The following is a 23,354-nucleotide window of genomic DNA, read 5'->3' as shown; positions in this document are numbered from 1 at the left end:
TGCATCCTAAAGAGAAAGTCATCTTTTAAAGCTGTCAAATCTCCTTACAGCAGGTGGTAGTACAGAGTGATTACAGAATGTGGCACAACTGTAGCCTGTTCAGTAAGGATGATAAGTATTTTGTTTTTTAAATAAATTAAAAACAGGTAACAATATGTTGAGTGTTGCGGTGTTATCTTACAGAGGGCAGATAAAACAAGTAGCAACACTATCATCATACAGCAACATGACAAACAGAAATATGATTTCAGACAGATCAAGGAGCAATCATAGGAAGGTCAAGTTATTCACTTGTTTGTTTCTCCTGTAGACAGCCAACTCATAAGATCTGTGTAGACAGTAGCCAACTCATAAGATCTGTGTAGACAGTAGCCAACTCATAAGATCTGTGTAGACAGTAGCCAACTCATAAGATCTGTGTAGACAGTAGCCAACTCATAAGATCTGTGTAGACAGTAGCCAACTCATAAGATCTGTGTAGACAGTAGCCAACTCATAAGATCTGTGTAGACAGTAGCCAACTCATAAGATCTGTGTAGACAGTAGCCAACTCATAAGATCTGTGTAGACAGTAGCCAAATCAAAAGGTCTGTGTAGACATCCCCATCATGACGTCAGCCAGATTGGGAATGATACAGTCTCTCGACACTAGAGGCGCTTGTTGTCGAAAGGGGGCCCAAGGTGTCCTTGGGTCCCCCTCTCTGTAACGGTCCCTGTTGGTCCCTCTCCCCGAGAGTCTCAGACACCTCCTAGACAGTGGAAACTGATCAAAGGTCAGTGTTGCATTGTTCCCCCTAATGGTCAATGTCCCTCCCAGGCCAGGACAGACACTGGCTGAACTCCCATCTCCCAGCAGGCCTTGCGGTCAGGGTACAATGCAGGTGGCCTTGCGTAGCGCCAGGTAACCGGTGACTGCGTCAGTGGGGAGCAGGCGCAGGAAGGAGAACTCCTCAGATGACGTGAACCTCAGCTTGGTCTGGGGGTCAGTGTAGTTCGCCTGACACATAGCATAATGCAGAGTGAGTGTGTGTGTGTAGTTCACCTGACACATACAAAATGACAACAGCTCATAGGGTATCCATAAACATGTGTGAAGACTGTGTGTGAGTTACTCACAGGGAGTCCAGAGATGTCTGAGTATTTCTTGGCTGGTTTCAGGGAGGGAGGGGCATCGATGCTGTAGTCTGAACACAGCAGGCTCAAAGGTCAAACTCAGGCAATCAGAGAAAGCTCAAAAATAATCAGGTCAGGTGTAATACTGCACAGAGAAGCAGCTTATTGTTACTCAGCCTTCTGTTAAAATCCCCAAAATGTGTATTCATTTTCACTGTAAACATCTTTCAAAGCAGAAACATTGACCCAAAACATCTTTCACACACGAAGTCAAACCCACTCACAATTGGGGTCATTGATCTTCCAGGGTAGAGTCCGTTCCACTGCCAGGATCTGTTTCAGGTTTTTCCAGGTCCGGTTCTTTTTTCCTGCTGCAGCTCCCCCTATCCCTGAATGCTGTAGAGTAAAAAGGGGGGAGAGAGGAGTGAGGCGAAGACAAGTGAGGGAAAGACAGAAAACGCTCTATCAACCAGTTATCATTTCACAAGTGTCACCCCAGTCTGCTCACCACAAATATTGGGTCTTTGAAGGGCAGGGGTTTGGCTGCTGGTTCCGTTGTGGCTGGACCTACAGCGTCAGACACACCCACTGCCTTCCCCTCAGACACCGCCTCCACTGCAGTCACCTACAGGGTCAGTTTAGCAGAATACAACGTTTTGGAACATTTAGATAGAAATATGCTATGTTTATACAACATGCCTCTCTGACATGTAAAATAAGTGATCACGTAGGCTCTATTCATGGCATTTCTATCTGCAACGTTGTTTGGCAACTGAACTTGGTCCAGGGGACAGCTCAGCTGTTTACATAACTAGCTAGATCAACCAGTTTGGACAAAGTGCAGCCAGCATTACAACCATTATGTAATCTCCCTACTTTTCAAGTTTTTTGAGTGATCTTTGGTGTTTAGAAAAACAAAAGAGATTAGAGTTGACTGCAGATCATAGTTTTCACTGGGACTGATCTGGAGATGATGAATACAAGGTTAAAAAGTGGTGAAGTGAGGCTTTAACCAGGCACCTTAGTCATGGACTGTTCTCTCTGCTACCTCAAGTCTAGGTCCAAAAGGCTTCTTAACAGCTTCTACCCCCAATCCATGAGACTCCTGAACAGCTAATCAAAGGGCTACCCAGACCCCTCTTTTACACTGCTGCTACTCTCTGTTTATTACCTATACATAGTCACTTTAACTCTACCTACATGTACATATTACCTCAACTAACAGGTGCCCCCACACATTGACTCTGTACCGGTACCCCCTGTATATTGTTCCTTGTTATTTATTTATTATTTTGATAGTTATTTTACTGCTGCTGTTTAATTATTTGTTACTTTTATTTTCTATGTTTTTACTTAACTTCTTAAAGCATTGTTGGTTAAGGGCTTGTAAGCAATACTTTCATTGTAAGGTCTACACCTGTTGTATTCGGCGCATGTGACAAATACAATTTGATTGAACTGTATTTTTTTGTAATGGGAGGACCCCTTACCAGGACCAGCAAAATGATTGGTACTGTATCATCGAAATCAGATCAACATATTAATTGGTCTGTCTATTCCTCTGCGTATGTAGTAGCTTGCTAGCTAGCTAGCTTCGAGGAAACTACCTGTGCTTGTGTCGGGTTTGCGACGGGCTGAAATTTCTTCTTCTTGCTGTTGTTCCCACTGGCCAGTACAGCAGGAGAGGTGGCGGTGTTAGCAGGTCTCTTCTTACCGCGGAGCCCGGCCAGGCTAGAAGCCAACACCAACGTCTGAGTTTTACCTGCTGGCGAAGCCGTTACCCTGACGGCCCCTTCTACACCCGGGCTATGGTTCGGAGAAGCCATTTTTCTGTAAATGATTTACGCAAAAAAAGCTGTTAAAATGTTCATAAACACATGTTCTATTGTCATTGAAAATATTTTTCGCGTAATCGTACCGCGGATAATCACTTCCGGGTCAAAACTAATTCTAAAGGCCTTCTTCTTTAAGGTTTTATGGCAGACTACAACCTACTAGTGATTTTTGCCGCCATCTACTGTTTGGCTGTTTGTCAGTCTACTATTCTGCATTGTGAATTCATCACGCTGTGAAGAATTTCCCTACCAACTAACTTAACACCCATTAAAACCTCACCACCACCACCACAGGACCCCATCTGATCTTACACCAGGCCAACAGCCTTGGAGGACAGGACACTATCACTAACAGTTTGTAACTCTTCTGCAGTACAATCACGTCAGTGGATGCTGCTGAGGGGAGAACGTCCAGAACATAGCAAATGGAATAGCATCAAACACCTGGAAACCATGTGTCCTCCCCAATTAAGGTGCCACCAACCTCCTGTGAATCAAGTACACCAAAATACTTATCTGCAGCTGCCACCACAACATCTATCCTCTGTGATTTACATTCCATTCCTGCGGTACAGGAATGGAACGTACAGTTGAAGCTCATTTACTGTAGTCTTCTTCTACACAATTGTTTAACTCTAAAATGCTATTTGGAGAACAGTTAAAACAAACAAAATGTCCCCCAGACATTATCAACACAATATTAGGTTTATGACTCAGTCTCATCATACATAGCCTACATTGACTTAGCCTACTTGTGCAACATGAAATAGATGCATAAAACACGCTAAGGCCGACTTCAAATACCAACATCAATGTGAAAGTAACCGGAGCATAAAACAGCTGACTGCGAACGCAAACTATGCCAAATAAATCCTACACATGCATTGAAATAAAAATGCATACGTTAAAGGAATTACTTAGGCCTACAATCGAATTAGGCCTCCATTCAGCACCGCTGAATGGACAGCGCCTTGGTCAGGTCGACATAGTGGAGCTCCGTGGGGCGTGGCTGAATGGACAGCGCCTTGGTCAGGTCGACATAGTGGAGCTCCGTGGGGCGTGGCTGAATGGACAGCGCCTTGGTCAGGTCGACATAGTGGAGCTCCGTGGGGCGTGGCTGAATGGACAGCGCCTTGGTCAGGTCGACATAGTGGAGCTCCGTGGGGCGTGGCTGAATGGACAGCGCCTTGGTCGGGTCGACATAGTGGAGCTCCGTGGGGCGTGGCTGAATGGACAGCGCCTTGGTCAGGTCGACATAGTGGAGCTCCGTGGGGCATGGCTGAATGTACAGCGCCTTGGTCAGGTCCACATAGTGGAGCTCCGTGGGGCGTGGCTGAATGGACAGCGCCTTGGTCGGGTCGACATAGTGGAGCTCCGTGGGGCGTGGCTGAAGTGACAGCGCCTTGGTCAGGTCGACATAGTGGAGCTCCGTGGGGCATGGCTGAATGTACAGCGCCTTGGTCAGGTCCACATAGTGGAGCTCCGTGGGGCGTGGCTGAATGGACAGCGCCTTGGTCAGGTCGACATAGTGGAGCTCCGTGGGGCGTGGCTGAATGGACAGCGCCTTGGTCAGGTCGACATAGTGGAGCTCCGTGGGGCGTGGCTGAATGGACAGCGCCTTGGTCAGGTCGACATAGTGGAGCTCCGTGGGGTGGGAATGAATAGACAGCGTCTCTGTCCAGTAGCCAACTACAATTAGGCTATTCACTTTAGACATTTTCTGGGAACAGTTGAGTAGCCTACAACGCTTATATGAAAATCATAATTGCCACATAGATCTTTAGAAGTTGTAGGATCAATTGTAAATTGTAACTCATATGAAAAAGGTTGCAGACCCCCTGCTATAGGCTATATGAAGGCATGCTTGTGGAACTGAGCATACAGTGTACAGTGACAGCTCCCACCAAATGTGTTGCTCTGCATTCAGAGATGTTCCTTATAATGTGTAAGCCCAGCTAATGTTTGTATTTGCCTGTCTGCATTATTCACCAGGGAAGGGAAACATTCTGCGAATATTGAAGCTTTGCATCAACAAGGTGTTTCTGAGAATATTAAAATGTGTCAACCAACGAACAAGGCGGCTTGGATTATATTGAAACATTTTGTATCAACAAGACTACTCCGAGAATACTAATATTGCAACATCATAGGCAACACGGAGGTGGCCCGCAAACATTTCCCCCTGGGCCAGCTTGTCTCTGTCTTATATTATTGTGTGGCCTACGCAGCATCTGGGTGTTCATTATATCCAACAAAAACAACCCCACATCTACACTATAGCTAAATAACTTAGCAATATTTCAGTAAGTTTTGCCAGCAAGATTGATCTGTTAGAATATTCAGGAAGATGGTCAAGCAAGACTGATAGAGGGATAGGTGAACATACATTATACCAGGGCAGGTAGTCTACAGGTAGAGATGCAGGCAGAGGATGACGATGTAGGTCTACAGCAAGAGGTTTAAAAAGTTAGCCCAGCTAGGTAATCAATAATGATTCATTATTTCCATTATCATTCTGTCACTACATTACAATGCACATTTGTTACAGCCTACAATCACTTGTTATTGTCTTTGAAGCCAAAAACAAGACATGTATTTGTGGGAAATGCTCTAAATAGCAAGTTGTTCAGTTGTTTATTTTCATACCAATAGGCTTGCGTGAAACCAAAATTGCACTAGCCTACTGGGTGAATAAATTAAAATAACAATTAGCCGTACAGCTATCACAACTGATATTTTTTAAATAGCAACAAAACAGCTTTTGGTTTCGAATGGTCACCAAAAACGAGGGCTCCCCACCTCCCAATTCCCAATTAAATGAACCTCTGGCTATCAGATTACAACAAGGCTTACAAGGCCTAGTTCAAATGCCAACGTCAAATTCAAAGCAATTGGCGCACTGCCTAAACAGCTGACAGGCATAGCCAATGGCACTGTCTCTGCTTTCTAAAAGTGACAGAAAATGTGCACAGGCTGGCAGCTGCTCTATTTTTGTATTTATTAATAGTTATTTTATTGTGATTTTTCAGGGGGTGCTGCAGCACCCCTACTTCCCGCGGCTATGCTCTGACTACTCTGATCCTGGCAACTTCAACCTGCCTCTCTCACCTGACATTTCCAATCGCCAGCACCATGGGTTCCCCAAAGTTTACACACACACCACTTTTTTCACCGTTTCTACACATTCCTTTGTGTCATGTCCTCCTTCACACATCTAGGAATCTCCCTCCTACACACTGCTGCAACATGAGCTTAACATCTGAAAAACACTTAGTGGGTTCTGCACAAAAGGTCTCAGAGGATAACTGACACATCCTAACTTTTTCAGGTAAAGACTCTGCATCAAAACTGAGCAGGACAGACAAAGTCATCTGTCTTTCACCATGCTCTCCACCGGCTTAAGTCGCACCAAACGGCGGGCGTCATACACCGGGAATCTTCCATTTCAGTTGCTCCTTCTAAACACTTAATGATACCCCAGTTATCACTCCTTTCATTGGCTCCAACCTTTCGGATGTGGTGGTGTCATAATACCCATAAAACCTAGCGGTCAAACACGGAAATTGTTCCAATTGTTATGTTTCACTATATTGGATCACTCCAATATATTGGTATCCGGTATCACTCCGTATTTATATTTGACTCCACCGTCAAAGTAGACATCATGCAAGACTACAAATCCCTGCAACCTCCTGCACGTCATCTCTAGGACATCACCTTTGCTAACAGGTACATTTAAAGAAATGTAGCCAATTTACTCATTACTACATTTAGCTAACATTAGATAGTTAATCCAGAGATTCTTACCTTTGCCTCGATTCGGCAGTCTCGTCCAGATCTTGATGGTATTTGTAGTTCTTTATGATGGCCACATTATCAGCAAATTAACATTTCATTTGTTGGGGGTAAATACAGGAGAATATACTGAGAAAAGCTTGTCCGAGAGAGATTTGCATGGTTATTAAAACGTCATGCCAGGGTAAGCATACACAAAACACAGTTCTTATTTTGTGTTTCTAAAATCTTCTATGGGAAAAATGAATGGTGGAAAAAATGATTAGAACCATTTCCCTGTTTTGTTGGTTTTATGGGTATTGTGACTCATAATGTGGTACTCTATTAGCATCTCCCTAACACAGGGGTAAAGTACTCCATTTATATTTCCGCAAACCTTCCAAGAGGTCAAGTATTCTTCCTTTTTTTGTGTGAACTACTGGCAGACTAGAGGCTGTGTTGCGTATTGCTGCATTTTGCAGGTTGGAGTGCACATTTTGATCCACAAAAAATGGAGGAAAGGGAACTGTTAAATTTCACCACCATCTAACCCTGCACCTATACACTTGCTGCATTCAAAACAACTGTGAATTGGGAACTCTGAAATCTCCGACTTCAGACTTCGTTCAAGACAACTGGGAAGTTGGGGAAAAAACAATCTCAGTCTGGGAAAAATAGTTTTGAATGGTCCAAATCAGAATTCCAAGTCGGAAACTCAGGCATCTTTCTAGAGCTCCGACTTTCCGGCCTGAAGATCACTGACGTCATGATTTGACCTTCGAGTTCCCAGTTACCTTAAAAGCACCAACTATCCCCCCAACAAAGAACAACCCACCACCCCATCCCACTACTTTCACACTAAACGATTCTACATCAGGCCTGGGAGGATGGAACCCCTTCTTTCAAGACTCCATGTAGATCTTCTGCACTAAAATCTATCACACCCAAATATGTATCCCTGCTGCAACTACCACATCTGTCTTCTGTGATTTCCGCACCATCAGCGTAGAGCAGTTGATCACAATGGCTATAAATGCAAGAAATCCAACCTTACTAAAACTCATCCTCTCTGGATCTCTCTCTTCAGGCCTACTCACTGGGGGGCTCCCAGTCAAATCACTCACCCTTGGGCTCTTCCCCCCAACTCAAACTCTGGAAATCTCAACCCTTCTCTCTCTCACAGGGCACTTTGGATCCCCAGATGCATGGGAACATACAGTCCTTTGCAAAAGTATTCATCCCCCTTGGCGTTTTTCCTATTTTGATGCATTACAACCTGTAATTTAAATAGATTTTTATTTGGATTTCATGTAATGGACATACACAAAATAGTTCAAATGGGTGAAGTGAAATTAAAAAAATAACTTGTTTAAAAAATTCAAAGAAATGGAAAAGTGGTGCGTGCATATGTATTCACCCCCTTTACTATGAAGTCCCTAAATAAGATCTGGTGCAACCAATTACCCTCAGAAGTCACATAATTAGTTAAATAAAGTCCACCTGTGTGCAATTTAAGTGTCACATGATCTGTCACATGATCTCAGTATATATACACCTGTTCTGAAGGCCCCAGAGTCTGCAACACCACTAAGCAAGGGTAACCACCAAGCAAGCAGTACCATGAAGACCAAGGAGCTCTCCAAACAGGTCAGGGACAAAGTTGTGGAGAAGTACAGATCAGGGATGGGTTATAAAGAAATATGTGAAACTTTGAACATTCCACTGAGCACCATTAAATCCATTATTAAAAAATGGAAAGAATATGGCACCACAACAAACCTGCCAAGAGAGGGCCGCCCACCAAAACTCACGGACCAGGCAAGGAGGGCATTAATCAGAGAGGCAACAAAGAGACCAAAGATAACCCTGAAGGAGCAGCAAAGCTCCACAGCGGAGATTGGAGTATCTGTTCATAGGACCACTTTAAGCTTTACACCCCCACAGAGCTGGGCTTTACGGAAGAGTGGCCAGAAAAAAGGCATTGCTTAAAGAAAAAAATAAGCAAACACGTTTGGTGTTCACCAAAAGGCATGTGGGAGACTCCCCAAACATATGGAAGAAGGTACTCTGGTCAGATGAGACAAAAATTTAGCTTTTTGGAGATCAAGGAAAACACTATGTCTGGCGCAAACCCAACACCTCTCATCACCCCGAGAATACCATCCCCACAGTGAAGCATGGTGGTGGCAGCATCATGCTGTGGGGATGTTTTTCATTGGCAGGGACTGGGAAACTGGTCAGAATTGAAGGAATGATGGATGGCGCTAAATACAGGGAAATTGTTGAGGGAAACCTGTTTCAGTCTTCCAGAGATTTGAGACTGGGATGGAGGTTCACCTTCCAGCAGGAAAATGACCCTAAGCAAAAGCAATACTCAAATGATTTAAGGGGAAACATTTAAATGTATTGGAATGGCCTGGTCAAAGCCCAGACCTCAATCCAATTGAGAATCTGTGGTATGACTTAAAGATTTCTGTACAACAGCGGAACCAATCCAACTTGAAGGAGCTGGGCAAAATTCCCAGTGGCTAGATGTGCCAAGCTAATAGATACATACCCCAAGAGACTTGCAGCTGTAATTGCTGCAAAAGGTGGCTATACAAAGTATTGACTTTTGGGGGGGGGGGGGGTGAATAGTTATGCACACTCAAGTTTTCAGTTTTTTTTTGTCTTATTTCTTATTTCTTTCACAATAAAATATATTTTGCATCTTCGAAGTGGTAGGCATGTTGTGTAAATCAAATGATACAAACCCCCCCAAAAATCCATTTTAATTCCAGGTTGTAAGGCAACAAGATAGGAAAAATGCCAAGGGGGTGAATACTTTCGCAAGCCACTGTAGGACCTCACAGAATAACAACTATAACCTAACCTGATCAGGCAGAAACTCTATGTCAACGCTCAACAAGACAGACTGGGTATTCTCAGTCTCGCCATTGCCACCGGGTTTACATTTCACCAAACACCAGGAATATTATTTTTCATTTGATCCACCTTTACACTCAACGCTACCCCACTGATCACTCCTTTGAGCAGCGCCCTGCTCTGGAGAGCAAAGCACGACACCCTGACACGCGCAGCGCCAGCTGCCTGTGGGCGGAGGATGCACAAAAAATCTAAACAATTCCACTTCTCTAAACTTTCACAATGTAACCGCTCCCAATTTGTCTTTTACCCAGCCTGAAACAACGTACGGGTCGGGGACAAAGCAGGAATCCACTTTTAAAAAAAAATCTCACTCCTACCAGTCCAAAATCCTCTCTGATAGGTCTCCCATGGCAAACGCTGTCGCTGCAGGTACTTCACCTCGGTCTGGATCAACTTCAGAGCACTCACTACTGCCAACAGACTCAAGGTTCTCAAGAGAGCAAGTAGATTTATAGGTCATTTTACTTGGTTTGTATTCAGGAGACGAAAGTAGGCACTCGGGAGAGGAAGGTTTGTACTCCGGAGACGTTGGCTGGTATTTTGAGCAGAACATCCCAAATAACACAAATACACTTGATTGCTATAACTAAATTCAAACAGCTTATTGAGAAATGATCATGCAGATATACTAATGAGGAAAACAACATATCTCAATGGGCAAAAGTGCTACTATTAAATAACTGTGTAATAAGACATTTGTCAGATTTGAACTATTTAATTTATTTCGGTCTTTCAAAAGTTTCTTCAAGTGCAGTTGCAAAAACCATCAAGCGATATGATGAAACTGGCTCTCGTGAGGACCGGCACAGGAAAGGAAGACCCAGAGTTACCTCTGTTGCAGAGGATAAGTTCATTAGAGTTACCAGCCTCAGAAATTTCAGCCCAAATAAATGCTTCACAGAGTTCAAGTAACAGACACATCTCAACATCAACTGTTCAGAGGAGACTGCGTGAATCAGGCCTTCAGGGTCAAATTGCTGCAAAGAAACCACTACTAAAGGACACCAATCATAATAAGAGACTTGCTTGGGCCAAGAAACATGAGCAATGGACATTAGACCGGTGGAAATCTGTTGTTTGGTCTGGAGTCCAAATTTGAGGTTTTTGGTTCCAAACACCGTGTCTTTGTGAGACGCAGTGTAGGTGAATGGATGATCTCCACATGTGTAGTTCCCACCGTGAAGCATGGAGGAGGAGGTGTGATGGTGTGGGGGTGCTTTGCTGGTTAATAACTGTCTGTGATTTATTTAGAATGCTAGGCACACAACAGCATTCTGCAGCGATACGCCATCCCATCTGGTTTGAGCTTAGTGGGACTATCATTTGTTTTTCAACAGGACAATGACCCTACATACCTCCAGGCTGGGTAAGGGCTATTTGACCAAGGAGAGTGATGGAGGGCTGCATCAGATGACCTGGACTCCACAGCCACCCACCCTCAACCCAATTGAGATGGTTTGGGATGAGTTGGACCGCAGAGTGAAGGAAAACCAGCCAACAAGTGCTCAGCATATTTGGGAACTCCTTCAAGACTGATGGAAAAGTATTCCAGGTGAAGCTGGTTGAAAGAATGCCAAGAGCGTGCAAAGCTGCCATATACTTTGAATATATATAAAATATATTTTGATTTGTTTAACGCTTTTTTGATTACTACATGATTCCATATGTGTTATTTCAACAGATGAATCATAAAATTCAAAAGGCACTCGCACATCTGAGCAATCTTATTGCAGGTGCATGGCAACAGTTGAAACAGGATTAAACAGGATGAAGGAAAAAGGAAATCGCACACTGCTCTTGATAGTATCACTGATATTTAATAAGCTTACGCATCGGCCTAACGGCCTTCGTCAGAGATGAATCATGAAAAGGCCAGTGTTGAATATTGTGTTTTATCAATGTGAGTGGCAGAGGTGGAGTCTGGCAAATTAGGTGAGAGGTGGAGAGACAACCAGCACACTGTGCTGGCAGCTGTCTAAGAGTAAATAGCTCTGGTGGGAAATGTTTCCTACTGAAAATGAAATGCATTATTCCACCTGGCAGAGGGAGTGTGTGTCTGAAGGCAAACAATGTTGACGTGTTTGGTTATTTTTAATTATAGAGAAAGAGGGGGAGCTATAATGCACTCCTCCAATAAAGCCCTAGTCTCTTTTTCACACACACATATACACTCCTCGATTGGAGTTTAACACTAAAGCTGTGTGGTTTTGCATTACAAAGATGAACTGTGTTAGTCCATGTCTAGTCAGGCGTATGCTGTGCTGGTGATGTTCCATAGAACCCTCAGTGTTCTCTGGGAGTGTTCTCCCTCCTCTCCTGCCTGATGCAAAAACCATCAGCTCCTGAGAGGGGAGTAGGAATTACATTTGGGCTAAGCATTGGGCACCTGTATCCCATGAGTCAAAAACCTTGGTCCAGTCCACTTTTCAGGGCATATACAGTACAAGTGTAATTTGAAATGCCGTGGAGAAGCCTATTGTAGAAATAGATGGATATTCACAGAAAACCACCATGTTATTCTGTTTGTTCCATTGTTGTTCCTTTAATGACAGTTTATTAGAGAAAATGCCATTCCTTTGCCACTTGTCAGCCGGTTATTGCCATGCAAAAGACTGCCGGTCTCACAGTAATTGACTGTTAATTAATTTAAACACATTTAGCATCTCCTGATCTCCCCATATACAAGCTGCTGATGTCTGCTTTTGGAACATCTACATTTTAAAAAGTATAATAAATCAATTGAATATACAACATCACAATAAATCCATTCTTTATTTTAGGCAGGTCTAAAGAAACAGAAGGACAGAATATGAGTTGACCTATCTGGCTATGCGCCATGCCATAGGCTGTAAGCTTGTTCATTTAGCAGTCAAGACATGCTTATAACCGATGTGAAATGGCTAGTTAGTTAGCGGTGGTGCGCGCTAATAGCGTTTCAATCGGTGACGTCACTAGCTCTGCGACCTTAAGTAGTTGTTCAACTTGCACTGCAAGGACCGCGGCTTTTGTGGCGCGATGGGTAATGATGCTTCGTGGGGTGTCAGTTGTTAATGTGCGCAGAGGGTCCCTGGTTCGAGCCCAGGTTGGGGCGAGGAGAGGGACGGAAATTATACTGTTACATAAGTCCCATGCCATTAATTTATATTATATGATTTTAAAGTAAAAACATTATAATTGAACTTAGCTGAATAAAATATAAATACTTTTTTCCCCATTCAGTGCACCTATGAAGTGGCTATGTTGACTATGTATCATTTGAAACAGGTCCTATATGCTAGTTATTTGGCAACTTTAGTTGTGAATGATACAAACCTTAGAATGTCTTACAAATCAAAAGGTGGTGCTCTGTTCTTTGCATCAGGCAGCACTAGCTGTTCTCTCCAGCTCTCATCAAGTGATAATTATTTCAACCATCAGACTATTTTTTATTTAATTTTGTCTTTACTAATATGTAAAATTAGTTTAGATTTAGAATGGCCCATTATCAAATGGGCAGGAACAGGGGCAAGAGGAAAAATACATATCATCTGTATGCACTCCAATAGCAAATGGAGGCTACAGGTTCATCCCATGTTGGGTAGGCTACACCCGTTATTTTGCCACGCAACAGGTGATATTGCGCACAAACTCTGTATGTCATGGGCTCTCCAACCCTGTTCCTGTAGCTACCCAGTGCTTCATTTGGGAAACCAAGTTAAATCTGTTCGGGAACATGATAGTAACATGTTTTCCCAACGAAACATATTTCATTAAACTGTTGACAGCCCCTCTCTGCGGGCTGGAGAAAGGAATGAAGGAGAGAGGGCAGGAGATGGAAACGCGTTGGTGAGATATTCTGTAGCTGAAGGTCATGTGTCAGCCTATTGATTATATAAAACATATTTAAAAAATGTCCTATTACTAGGCTATTCAAAATCAAATAGAAATTCACTATAATGTAGTCTAACTCTGAATGTGTTTAATATAGACTAGACAAATTATGTACCATAGATATCTTAAATCATTTTTTTTTCTGCCTTCTGTAATATGCGGCTAGGCTATGTATTGTATAACGGCACAATCCTTTCTTAAATTCAGGTTTTTATTTTATATAGGCCTATGCATAATTCTCTAATATTCAAATAGGTGTTTGAATGAATCATCACCTTAGAAAGCGCTGTCCATTTCGTTGTGTTAGTCTTTCAAACAACATCCACAACGATCATGTTTTCCACTGAGTTTCAACCTGTTGTTGAACTTGTTTCTTCAAATTGAGTTTTAAAAGCACATAGTGTTTTGGTGTGATTTTCCATTGCATTTGCATTGATGTCAGAGTGGTTGGAGGGACAGTAGAGCCCTGAGTACCAGACCATTAGGACCTGATGATCGTTAGCGAGTTGGGTTCTACTAACACATGTCCAGAGTGCATAAGAGGAGATCACGCACACAGAACACACACACACACACACACACACACACACACACACACACACACACACACACACACACACACACACACACACACACACACACACACACCACACACACACACACACACACACACACACACACACACACACACACACACACACTACTAATGGTCCTATTAGTAACTCAGGGAGACTAAGGCCTGTCCCCATTCTACCCTGGTATATAGTTTCTATCCACCTCTGTGACATGATATATGTCTTAGTGTTCGTGACCATCTGAAAACATTCGGTGAGGTTATTATCTAATCTTCTTTGCCACTGCCTTCAGACAGCAGAGGAGTTCCTCAGGCAATACTAATGTCAATAATCCCCTTTCTACTGTACCTAACAGGTACCTGGAGTTAATGTGCCAACACGGTAAAGAACAGAGTCAGGGCTGTGGTTACTACTGTGTAATGACGGTGTTACTAAGGACTGTGGTACTGTACATGCTTACGCTGTGGTAGTTCAAACAGACTTATGCCTTTCACAAACATCTGTTACAGAGACTTGCCTGCAGGGGAGCCATCAGCTCACAGCAGCTCCCCAGAGAAAGACCTGTCAGCATCCAGACGTCAACACAGGATGTAGATAATATAATAATACATAATATATACATATTATAACATATACATGCCATTTATATAGGCCAGATGTGCAGTAGGGTTTGTGTGTGTGAATGTGTGTGCACAACGGTGTTGCCTGTTGTGTATCTGTGAAGGAAGGAATCTGTTGAGACAGAGGAAGCCTCTGACATCTCATCCATATTACATCACCAGCAGGATGCTGCTACATGCTACACATAAATAAGGCATTGCTGGAGACTCTGGTGTAAACAGGCGTCGATGTTTTATAAACAAGGTTAAACTGTGAGCTGTATTTGTGGTGCACTGGACCCCCCAGCTTCCCTGTCTTTAACGGACACATCAACTGTCAGATAACTGACTTCAAGAGACTTTACATCAGAGCCATCTTGTTTCTATTCAGTGAGACCAATAAGCACTATGAGACTATGAGACTCACCCAGGTGAGGTGAAATAGACGTTGTACATACATTTATGGGTGTGATGATGTGAATTTTTGTAATCAACAAATGTTGTATCAAGATGTAATATTTAGTCAAAGGATAGATTGATAGAAGAATTTGTATGTTTAAGATAATGACTAAAGTATTCCACCCTGAAACTGTATAACTGTGTGAAATGTGTTAGAATCATAAGAATATAGTCTGATGATGTGTGTAGCTTGGTTAGAATTATAACTAGGGCATTGTATTCTTTTGTAGCTATGCAAGCAGGGTGCAACTGTGAGACGAGATAACTATGTATGGGGGTAGTGGGAAAAATACTGCCTGCCTAAGCAGGGCCTATGATAAGAAACGTGTGTGTGTGTGTGTGTGTGTGTGTGTGTGTGTGTGTGTGTGTGTGTGTGTGTGTGTGTATAAAAGACTTGCTCTGCACTAGGGGGGCAGAGCGCTCTCTGAATAAAGGACTGATCTATTGCAGAATCTGAGACTTTCTACTTCTTTATTAACTGAAGCCTTACAACCTTCGGGAAGTAGACAAAGCTTTGAATAGTAGATGAATTCAACCATTAAGATAGAAAATTCTCGTGACAGAGACCAATAAGCAATTTGAGACCAATAAGCACTATGAGACCAATAAGCACTATGAGACCAATAAGCACTACGAGACCAATAAGCACTATGAGACCAATAAGCACTATGAGACCAATAAGCACTATGAGACCAATAAGCAATATGAGACCAATAGGCACTATGAGACCAATAAACAATATTAGACCAATAAGCAATATGAGACCAATAAGCAATATGAGACCAATAGGCACTATGAGACCAATAAACAATATGAGACCAGTAAGCAATATGAGACCAATAAGCACTATGAGACCAATAAGCACTATGAGACCAATAAGCACTATGAGACCAATAAGCAATATGAGGCCAATAAGCACTATGAGACCAATAAGCACTATGAGACCAATAAACAATATGAGGCCAATAAGCACTATGAGACCAATAAGCAATATGAGACCAATAAGCACTATGAGACCAATAAGCACTATGAGACCAATAAGCAATATGAGACCAATAAGCAATATGAGGCCAATAAGCAATATGAGACCAATAAGCACTATGAGACCAATAAGCACTATGAGACCAATAAACAATATGAGGCCAATAAGCACTATGAGACCAATAAGCAATATGAGACCAATAAGCACTATGAGACCAATAAGCACTATGAGACCAATAAGCAATATGAGGCCAATAAGCAATATGAGACCAATAAGCACTATGAGACCAATAAGCTCTATGAGACCAATAAGCACTATGAGACCAATAAGCACTATGAGACCAATAAGCAATATGAGGCCAATAAGCACTATGAGACCAATAGGCACTATGAGACCAATAAGCACTATGAGACCAATAAGCACTATGAGACCAATAAGCACTATGAGACCAATAAGCAATATGAGACCAATAAGCAATATGAGACCAATAAGCAATATGAGACCAATAAGCAATATGAGGCCAATAAGCAATATTTAGACCAATAAGCAATATGAGACCAATAAGCAATATGAGACCAATAAGCAATATGAGACCAATAAGCACTATGAGACCAATAAGCACTATGAGACCAATAAGCACTATGAGACCAATAAGCAATATGAGACCAATAAGCACTATGAGACCAATAAGCACTATGAGACCAATAAGCAATATGAGACCAATAAGCACTATGAGACCAATAAACAATATGAGACCAATAAGCACTATGAGACCAATAAGCAATATGAGACCAATAAGCACTATGAGACCAATAAACAATATGAGACCAATAAGCACTATGAGACCAATAAGCAATATGAGACCAATAAGCACTATGAGACCAATAAGCACTATGAGACCAATAAGCACAATGAGACCAATAAGCACTATGAGACCAATAAGCAATATGAGACCAATAAGCACTATGAGACCAATAAGCAATATGAGACCAATAACCACTATGAGACCAATAAGCACTATGAGACCAATAAGCAATATGAGACCAATAAGCAATATGAGACCAATAAGCAATATGAGACCAATAAGCAATATGAGACCAATAAGCAATATGAGGCCAATAAGCAATATGAGGCCAATAAGCAATATGAGACCAATAAGCAATATGAGACCAATAAGCAATATGAGACCAATAAGCAATATGAGGCCAGTAAGCAATATGAGGCCAATAAGCACTATGAGGCCAATAAGCACTATGAGACCAATAAGCAATATGAGACCAATAAGCAATATGAGACCAATAAGCAATATGAGACCAATAAGCAATATGAGGCCAATAAGCAATATGAGGCCAATAAGCACTATGAGGCCAATAAGCACTATGAGACCAATAAGCACTATGAGACCAATAAGCACTATGAGACCAATAAGCACTATGAGACCAATAAGCAATATGAGACCAATAAGCACTATGAGACCAATAAGCACTATGAGACCAATAAGCACTATGAGACCAATAAGCACTATGAGACCAATAAGCAATATGAGGCCAATAAGCCTTTGAGGAAAACCAGTTAGATGACTGTAAATTGCTCTGGATAATAGTGTCTGGATTATAATAAGAAATAAGGTAGTGTGAGGAGACTGTCTGTACTATTATATGCACAAATGTCTGTACTAAACCCTTACTTGAGTTCTCAGTGTTCATAATCAATCCAATTTGTAACACACTAGTGGTCTCACTATGAACCTAAAATAGTAGAAGAGCATCATTTTATTTTGTATTAGTGAGAGATAGCTCCCGTCCAGGAGTTTATGGTGTGCACTGAGAGTAAGTCAGAGCTATGTTGAAGGAAGACAATTTGCATTCATTCTGCCTGGACTCCATTCAGTTACACCAGAGCAGGCCTGTTATGAGAATGGGGCTTTGTGTCTGTGCAAGAGTACTCAGGCAACAACATATACAGAGCCTTAGGGAAGTATTCAGACCCGTTAACTTTATCCACATTTTGTTACGTCACAGCCTTATTCTAAAATTGATAAAATCTTATTTTTCCTCATCAATCTACACATAATACCCCATAATGCCAAAGCAAAAATAGGTTTTTAGACATGTTTTGCAAATGTATTACAAATATAAAACTGAAATATCACATTTACGTAAGTACTCAGACCCTATACTCAAAACTTTGTTGAAGCACCTTTGGCAGTGATTACAGCCTCGAGTCTTCATGGGTATGACGCTACATGCTTGGCACACCTGTATTTGGGGAGTTTCTCCCATTCTTCTCTGCAGATCCTCTCAAGTTCTGTCAGGTTGGATGGGGAGCGTTGCTGCACAGCTATGTTAAGGTCTCTCCAGAGATGTTTGATCGGGTTCAAGTCCGGGCACTGGCTTGGTCACTCAAGGACATTCAGAGACTTGTCCCAAAGCCACTCCTGCGTTGTCTTGGCTGTGTGCTTAGGGTTGTTGTCCTGTTGGAAGGTGAACCATCGCCCCAGTCGGAGGTCCTGAGCGCTCTGGAGCAGGTTTTCATCAAGGATCTCTCTGTACTTTGCTCAGTTCATCTTTGCCTTGATCCTGACTAGTCTCCCAGTCCTTTCTGCTGAAAATCATCCCCATAGCATGATGCTGCCACCACCATGCTTCACCTTATGGATGGTGCCAGGTTTCTTCCAGATGTGACACTTGGCAATCAGGCTAAAGAGTTCCATCTTGGTTTCATCAGACCAGAGAATATTATTTCTCATGGTTTGAGTCTTTAGGTGCCTTTTTGCAAACTCCAAGCGGGTTTTCATGTGATTTTTACTGAGGAGTGGCTTCCATCTAGCCACTCTACCATAAATGCCTGGTTGTCCTTCTGGAAGTTCCTCCCATCTCCACAGAGGAACTCTGGAGCTCTGTCAGAGTGACCATCGGGTTCTTGGTCACCTCCCTGACCAAGGCCCTGAGCTGCCAACTCTAGGAAGTGTCTTGGTGGTTCCAAACTTCTTCATTTAAATAATTATTTATTTATTTATTTATTTATTCAACTTTATTTAACCAGGTAGGCCAGTTGTGAACACGTTCTCACTTACAACTGCGACCTGGCCAAGATAAAGCAAAGCAGTGTGACACAAACAACACAGAGTTACACATGGGATAAACAAACGTACAGTCAATAACACAATAGAAAAGTCTATATACAGTGTGTGCAAATGTAGTAAGATTAGGGAGGTAAGGCAATAAATAGGCCATAGTGGTGAAATAATTACAATTTAGCAATTAAACACTGGAGTGATAGATCTGCAGAAGATGAATGTGCAAGTAGAGATACTGGGGTGCAAAGGAGCAAATAAATAAATAACAATATGGGGATGAGGTAGTTGGGTGGGCTATTTACAGATGGGATGTGTATTGGTGCAATGATCGGTAAGCTGCTCTGACAGCTGATGCTTAAAGTTAGTGAGGGAGATATAAGACTCCAGCTTCTGTGATTTTTGCAATTCGTTCCAGTCATTGGCAGCAGAGAACTGGAAAGGCAGTTGGCTTTGGGGATGACCAGTGAAATATACCTGCTGGAGAACATGCTACGGGTGGGTGCGGCTATGGTGACCAGTGAGCTGAGATAAGGCGGGGCTTTACCTAGCAAAGACTTATAGATGACCTGGAGCCAGTGAGTTTAGCGACGAATATGAAGCGAGGGCCAGCCAACAAGAGCATACAGGTCGCAGTGGTTGGTTGTATATGGGGCTTTGGTGACAAAACAGATGGCGCTGTGATAGACTCCATCCAATTTGCTGAGTAGAGTGTTGGAGGCTATTTTGTAAATTACATCACCGAAGTGAAGGATCGGTAGGATAGTCAATTTTACGAGGGTATGTTTGGCAGCATGAGTGAAGGATGCTTTGTTGCAAAATAGGAAGCCGATTCTAGATTTAATTTTGGATTGGAGATGCTTAATGTGAGTCTGGAAGGAGAGTTTACAGTCTAACCAGACACCTAGATATTTGTAGTTGTCCACTGTAACGGCTGTCGTTGAAATGAGACCAAGGTGCAGCGGAGGACGTGTTCATCTTGTAAGGTTTTTTAAAGACCGATAGAACACTATACAAAAAGAAACCAAAAAGAACGACCAGCAACAGTTCTGTTAGGATACAAACTCTAAACAGAAAACATTCACCCACAAACCCCAAAGGAAAAACAGGCTGCCTATGTATGACTCTCAATCAGCAACAACGATCTACACCTGTTCCTGATTGAGAGCCATACACGGCCGAAACAAAGAAAACCACCAACATAGAAAAAGAAACCTAGAACGCCCACCCATGTCACACCCTGGCCTAACCAAAAATAGAGAACAAAAAACCCTCTCTATGGCCAGGGCGTTACATCCACATATTCTAAGTCAGAACCGGCATTTCAGAGCAGTTGGAGACCACGGAAGGAGTGTATGGCATTGAAGCTCATCTGGAGGTTTGTTAACATAGTGTCCAAAGAAGGGCCAGAAGTATACAGAATGGTGTCATCTGCGTAGAGGTGGATCAGAGAATCACCAGCAGCAAGAGCGACATCATTGATGTATACAGAGAAAAGAGATGGAGAACACTGTGTTCTAGGGTTCTAGGGGCACTGTGTTCTAGAGGAAGTGTGTTCTAGGGAAACTTCAATGCTGCAGAAATGTTTTGGTACCCTTCCCCAGATCTGTGCCTTGACACAATCCTCTGAGCTCTACGGACAATTCCTTCGACTTCATAGCTTGTTTTTTGCTGTGACAAGCACTGTCAACTGTGAGACCTTATAGAGACGGCTGTGTGCCTTAGAAAATCATGTACTACCACAGGTGGACTCCAATCAAGTTGTAGAAACATCTCAAGCATGATCAATGGAAACAGCATGCATCTGAGCTCAATTTTGAGTCTCACAGCAAAGGGTCTGAATACTTACAGTATGTAAATAAGGTATTTAAGGAACTGTTTTCGCTTTGTCATTTTGGGGTATTGTGTGTAGATATCTGAGGATTTTTATTTATTTAATCCATTTTAGAATAAGGCTGTAACGTAACAAAATGCAGAAAAGGCCAAGGGGTCTGAATACTTTTCGAAGACACGGCAGGCCAACAGTGAGTGTTGTGTCAGATATTATACATGTTTCCCTCATTAAATTACACTCTGGGCCTGACTATCAGCAAATTCCATTCACCACGACTGTGAATGGGTCGCGCTTCTTATTAACTGGAGAAAATGAAGTCATTGATTCTGATTGCTTTCTCTCTCTCTCTCTCTCTCTCCCTCTCTCTCTCTGTCTCTCGCTCTCTGTCTGTCTGTCTGTCTGTCTGTCTGTCTGTCTGTCTGTCTGTCTCTCTTTCTCTGTCTCTCTCCCTCTCTTTCTCTCTGACTCTCTCTCTCTGACACCCTCTCTGACTCTCTCTCTCTCTGACTCTCTCTCTGACTCTCTCGCTCTCTCACTGTCTGGTGGAGGTAATGCTTGAGCGTTCCCTGGCGCCTCCTCTCTTATTGGTATAGTAAATTATGAGGAAAGATACAGTGCCGTCTGGGAACACACTTAAACCATCCCAGATGAACTGATGAAGCAGGTAGTAAACAATCCACACTGACATCTTATTGATAGAATGTTGTATAGAGGAAATGCAAAGTCCATAAGTGACATTTCTGTGCTGTAAAAGCCAAGCCAATTTCCGACCACTCGTTTCTTATTCCATGCAAGCTATAGCTATAGGCCTACCTATATCCCCCTCCCCAAACTCATATTCTATGGCAATTAATCTCATCCATTTAAATAGGCAGTATAGGGTATAGTGATTGGTAGGTAATCTGTGCACTATAGAAAAATATCACATTATATACAGTGCAATCGGAAAGTATTCAAACCCCTTGACTTTTTCCACATTTTGTTACTTTACAGCCTCATTCTAAAATGGATTAAATTAATATTTTTCCCCATCAATCTACACACAATACCCCACAATGAAAAAGTGAAAACAGGTCATGAGAAATTTTTGCAAATGTATAATTTTTTAAAACAGAAATACCTTATTTACATAAGTATTCAGACCCTTTGTTATGAGACTCGAAATTGAGATCAGGTACATCCTCTTTCCATTGATCATCCTTGAGATGTTTCTACAACTTAGGTTGTAGTCCACCTGTGGTAAATTCAATTGATTGGACATGATTTGGAAAGGCACACACCCGACTCTATAAGGTCCCACAGTTGACAGTGCATGTGACAGCAAAAACAAAGCTATGAGGTCGAAGGAATTGTCCGTAGAGCTCAGACGATTGTGTCGAGGCACAGATCTGGAGAAGGGTACCAAAACATTTCTGCAGCATTGAAGTTCCCCTAGAACACAGTTCCCCTAGAACACAGTGGTCTCCATCATTCTTAAAAGGAAGAAGTTTGGAACCACCAAGACACTTCCTAGAGTTGGCTGCCCGGACCTTGGTCAGGGAGGGGACCAAGAACCCGATGGTCACTCTAACAGAGCTCCAGAGTTCCTCTGTGGAGATGGGAGAACTTTTCAGAAGGACAACCATCTCTACAGAATTCCACCAACTGTCTGAATACTTATGTAAATGTGATATTTAAGTTTTTTATTTTTAACCAAATTTGCAAAAATTTCTAGAAACCTGTTTTTGCTTTGTCATTATGGGGTATTGTGTGAAGATTGATGAGGAAAAAAGCGATTTAATCAATTTTAGAATAAGGATTAATGTAATAAAATGTGGGAAAAGTCAACGGGTCTGAATACTTTCCCGAATGCACTGTACATTGTATGTCCAACCAGGTGTTATTAAAATGTAATGCACATGCTATTCTTATTTACACCCAATGCCACCAACGAAAACCTATGAAACACAACACAACATTGAGAATTTTGCAATTTTCTTAGATAGAATGGGCCTATAGCCAGTAAATGAACTAACTACAACTAGGCCCCTGCCATGCAGGACTGTAGTGGAAATAGGAGATTGAACAATCTCCATAAATGGGTCGTGTAGATGGCGCTACAGGACTTGAATTAGCCTATTCTTGAGAGGGGCAGGGCATTATTACATTGAGTTTGATGAATAGCAACAAAATAGGCCAATTTGTTCATCTGACCCAAGTAGGCTATTACAGCTAAAAAGTCACATATGCTTTTCTTAATAAGTCATCCTTATTAAATGCGTAAACCATTTCAAAGCCACCAGTATATTACGAATGACGTTACTGCAGTG

The 23,354-nt window shown here is 42.2% G+C and overlaps 1 protein-coding gene across 1 annotated transcript; it reads right to left on the bottom strand.

Annotated features, from left to right (window-relative positions):
* Window positions 1-7: 7 nt before the first annotated feature.
* Window positions 8-3,072, bottom strand: LOC115184356 (INO80 complex subunit C-like). Its single transcript, XM_029745333.1, has 5 exons — window positions 2,721-3,072; window positions 1,622-1,738; window positions 1,398-1,509; window positions 1,117-1,184; window positions 8-997 (listed from the first exon to the last, which is right to left on the bottom strand). Exons 1-5 carry the CDS (start codon window positions 2,937-2,939, stop codon window positions 866-868), a joined length of 648 nt encoding a protein of 215 aa, XP_029601193.1. The 5' UTR covers window positions 2,940-3,072; the 3' UTR covers window positions 8-865.
* Window positions 3,073-23,354: the final 20,282 nt, after the last annotated feature.

Source organism: Salmo trutta, chromosome 3, assembly GCF_901001165.1.
Source record: "Salmo trutta chromosome 3, fSalTru1.1, whole genome shotgun sequence".
Taxonomy (NCBI): domain Eukaryota; kingdom Metazoa; phylum Chordata; class Actinopteri; order Salmoniformes; family Salmonidae; genus Salmo; species Salmo trutta.
The sequence above is the reverse complement of the archived record's forward strand: the minus strand, read 5'-3'. Positions and strand labels throughout refer to the sequence as shown.

What these genes read in the sequence shown, in the direction of transcription:
- LOC115184356 (XM_029745333.1), bottom strand. Translation starts at nt 2,939, where the DNA reads ATGGCTTCTCCGAACCATAGCCCGGGTGTAGAAGGGGCCGTCAGGGTA. An exon ending in CAAACCCGACACAAGCACAG is followed by an intron (nt 1,739 to 2,720) that starts GTAGTTTCCTCG and finishes CTGACCCTGTAG; the next exon opens with GTGACTGCAGTGGAGGCGGT. An exon ending in CAGACATCTCTGGACTCCCT is followed by an intron (nt 998 to 1,116) that starts GTGAGTAACTCA and finishes GCTATGTGTCAG; the next exon opens with GCGAACTACACTGACCCCCA.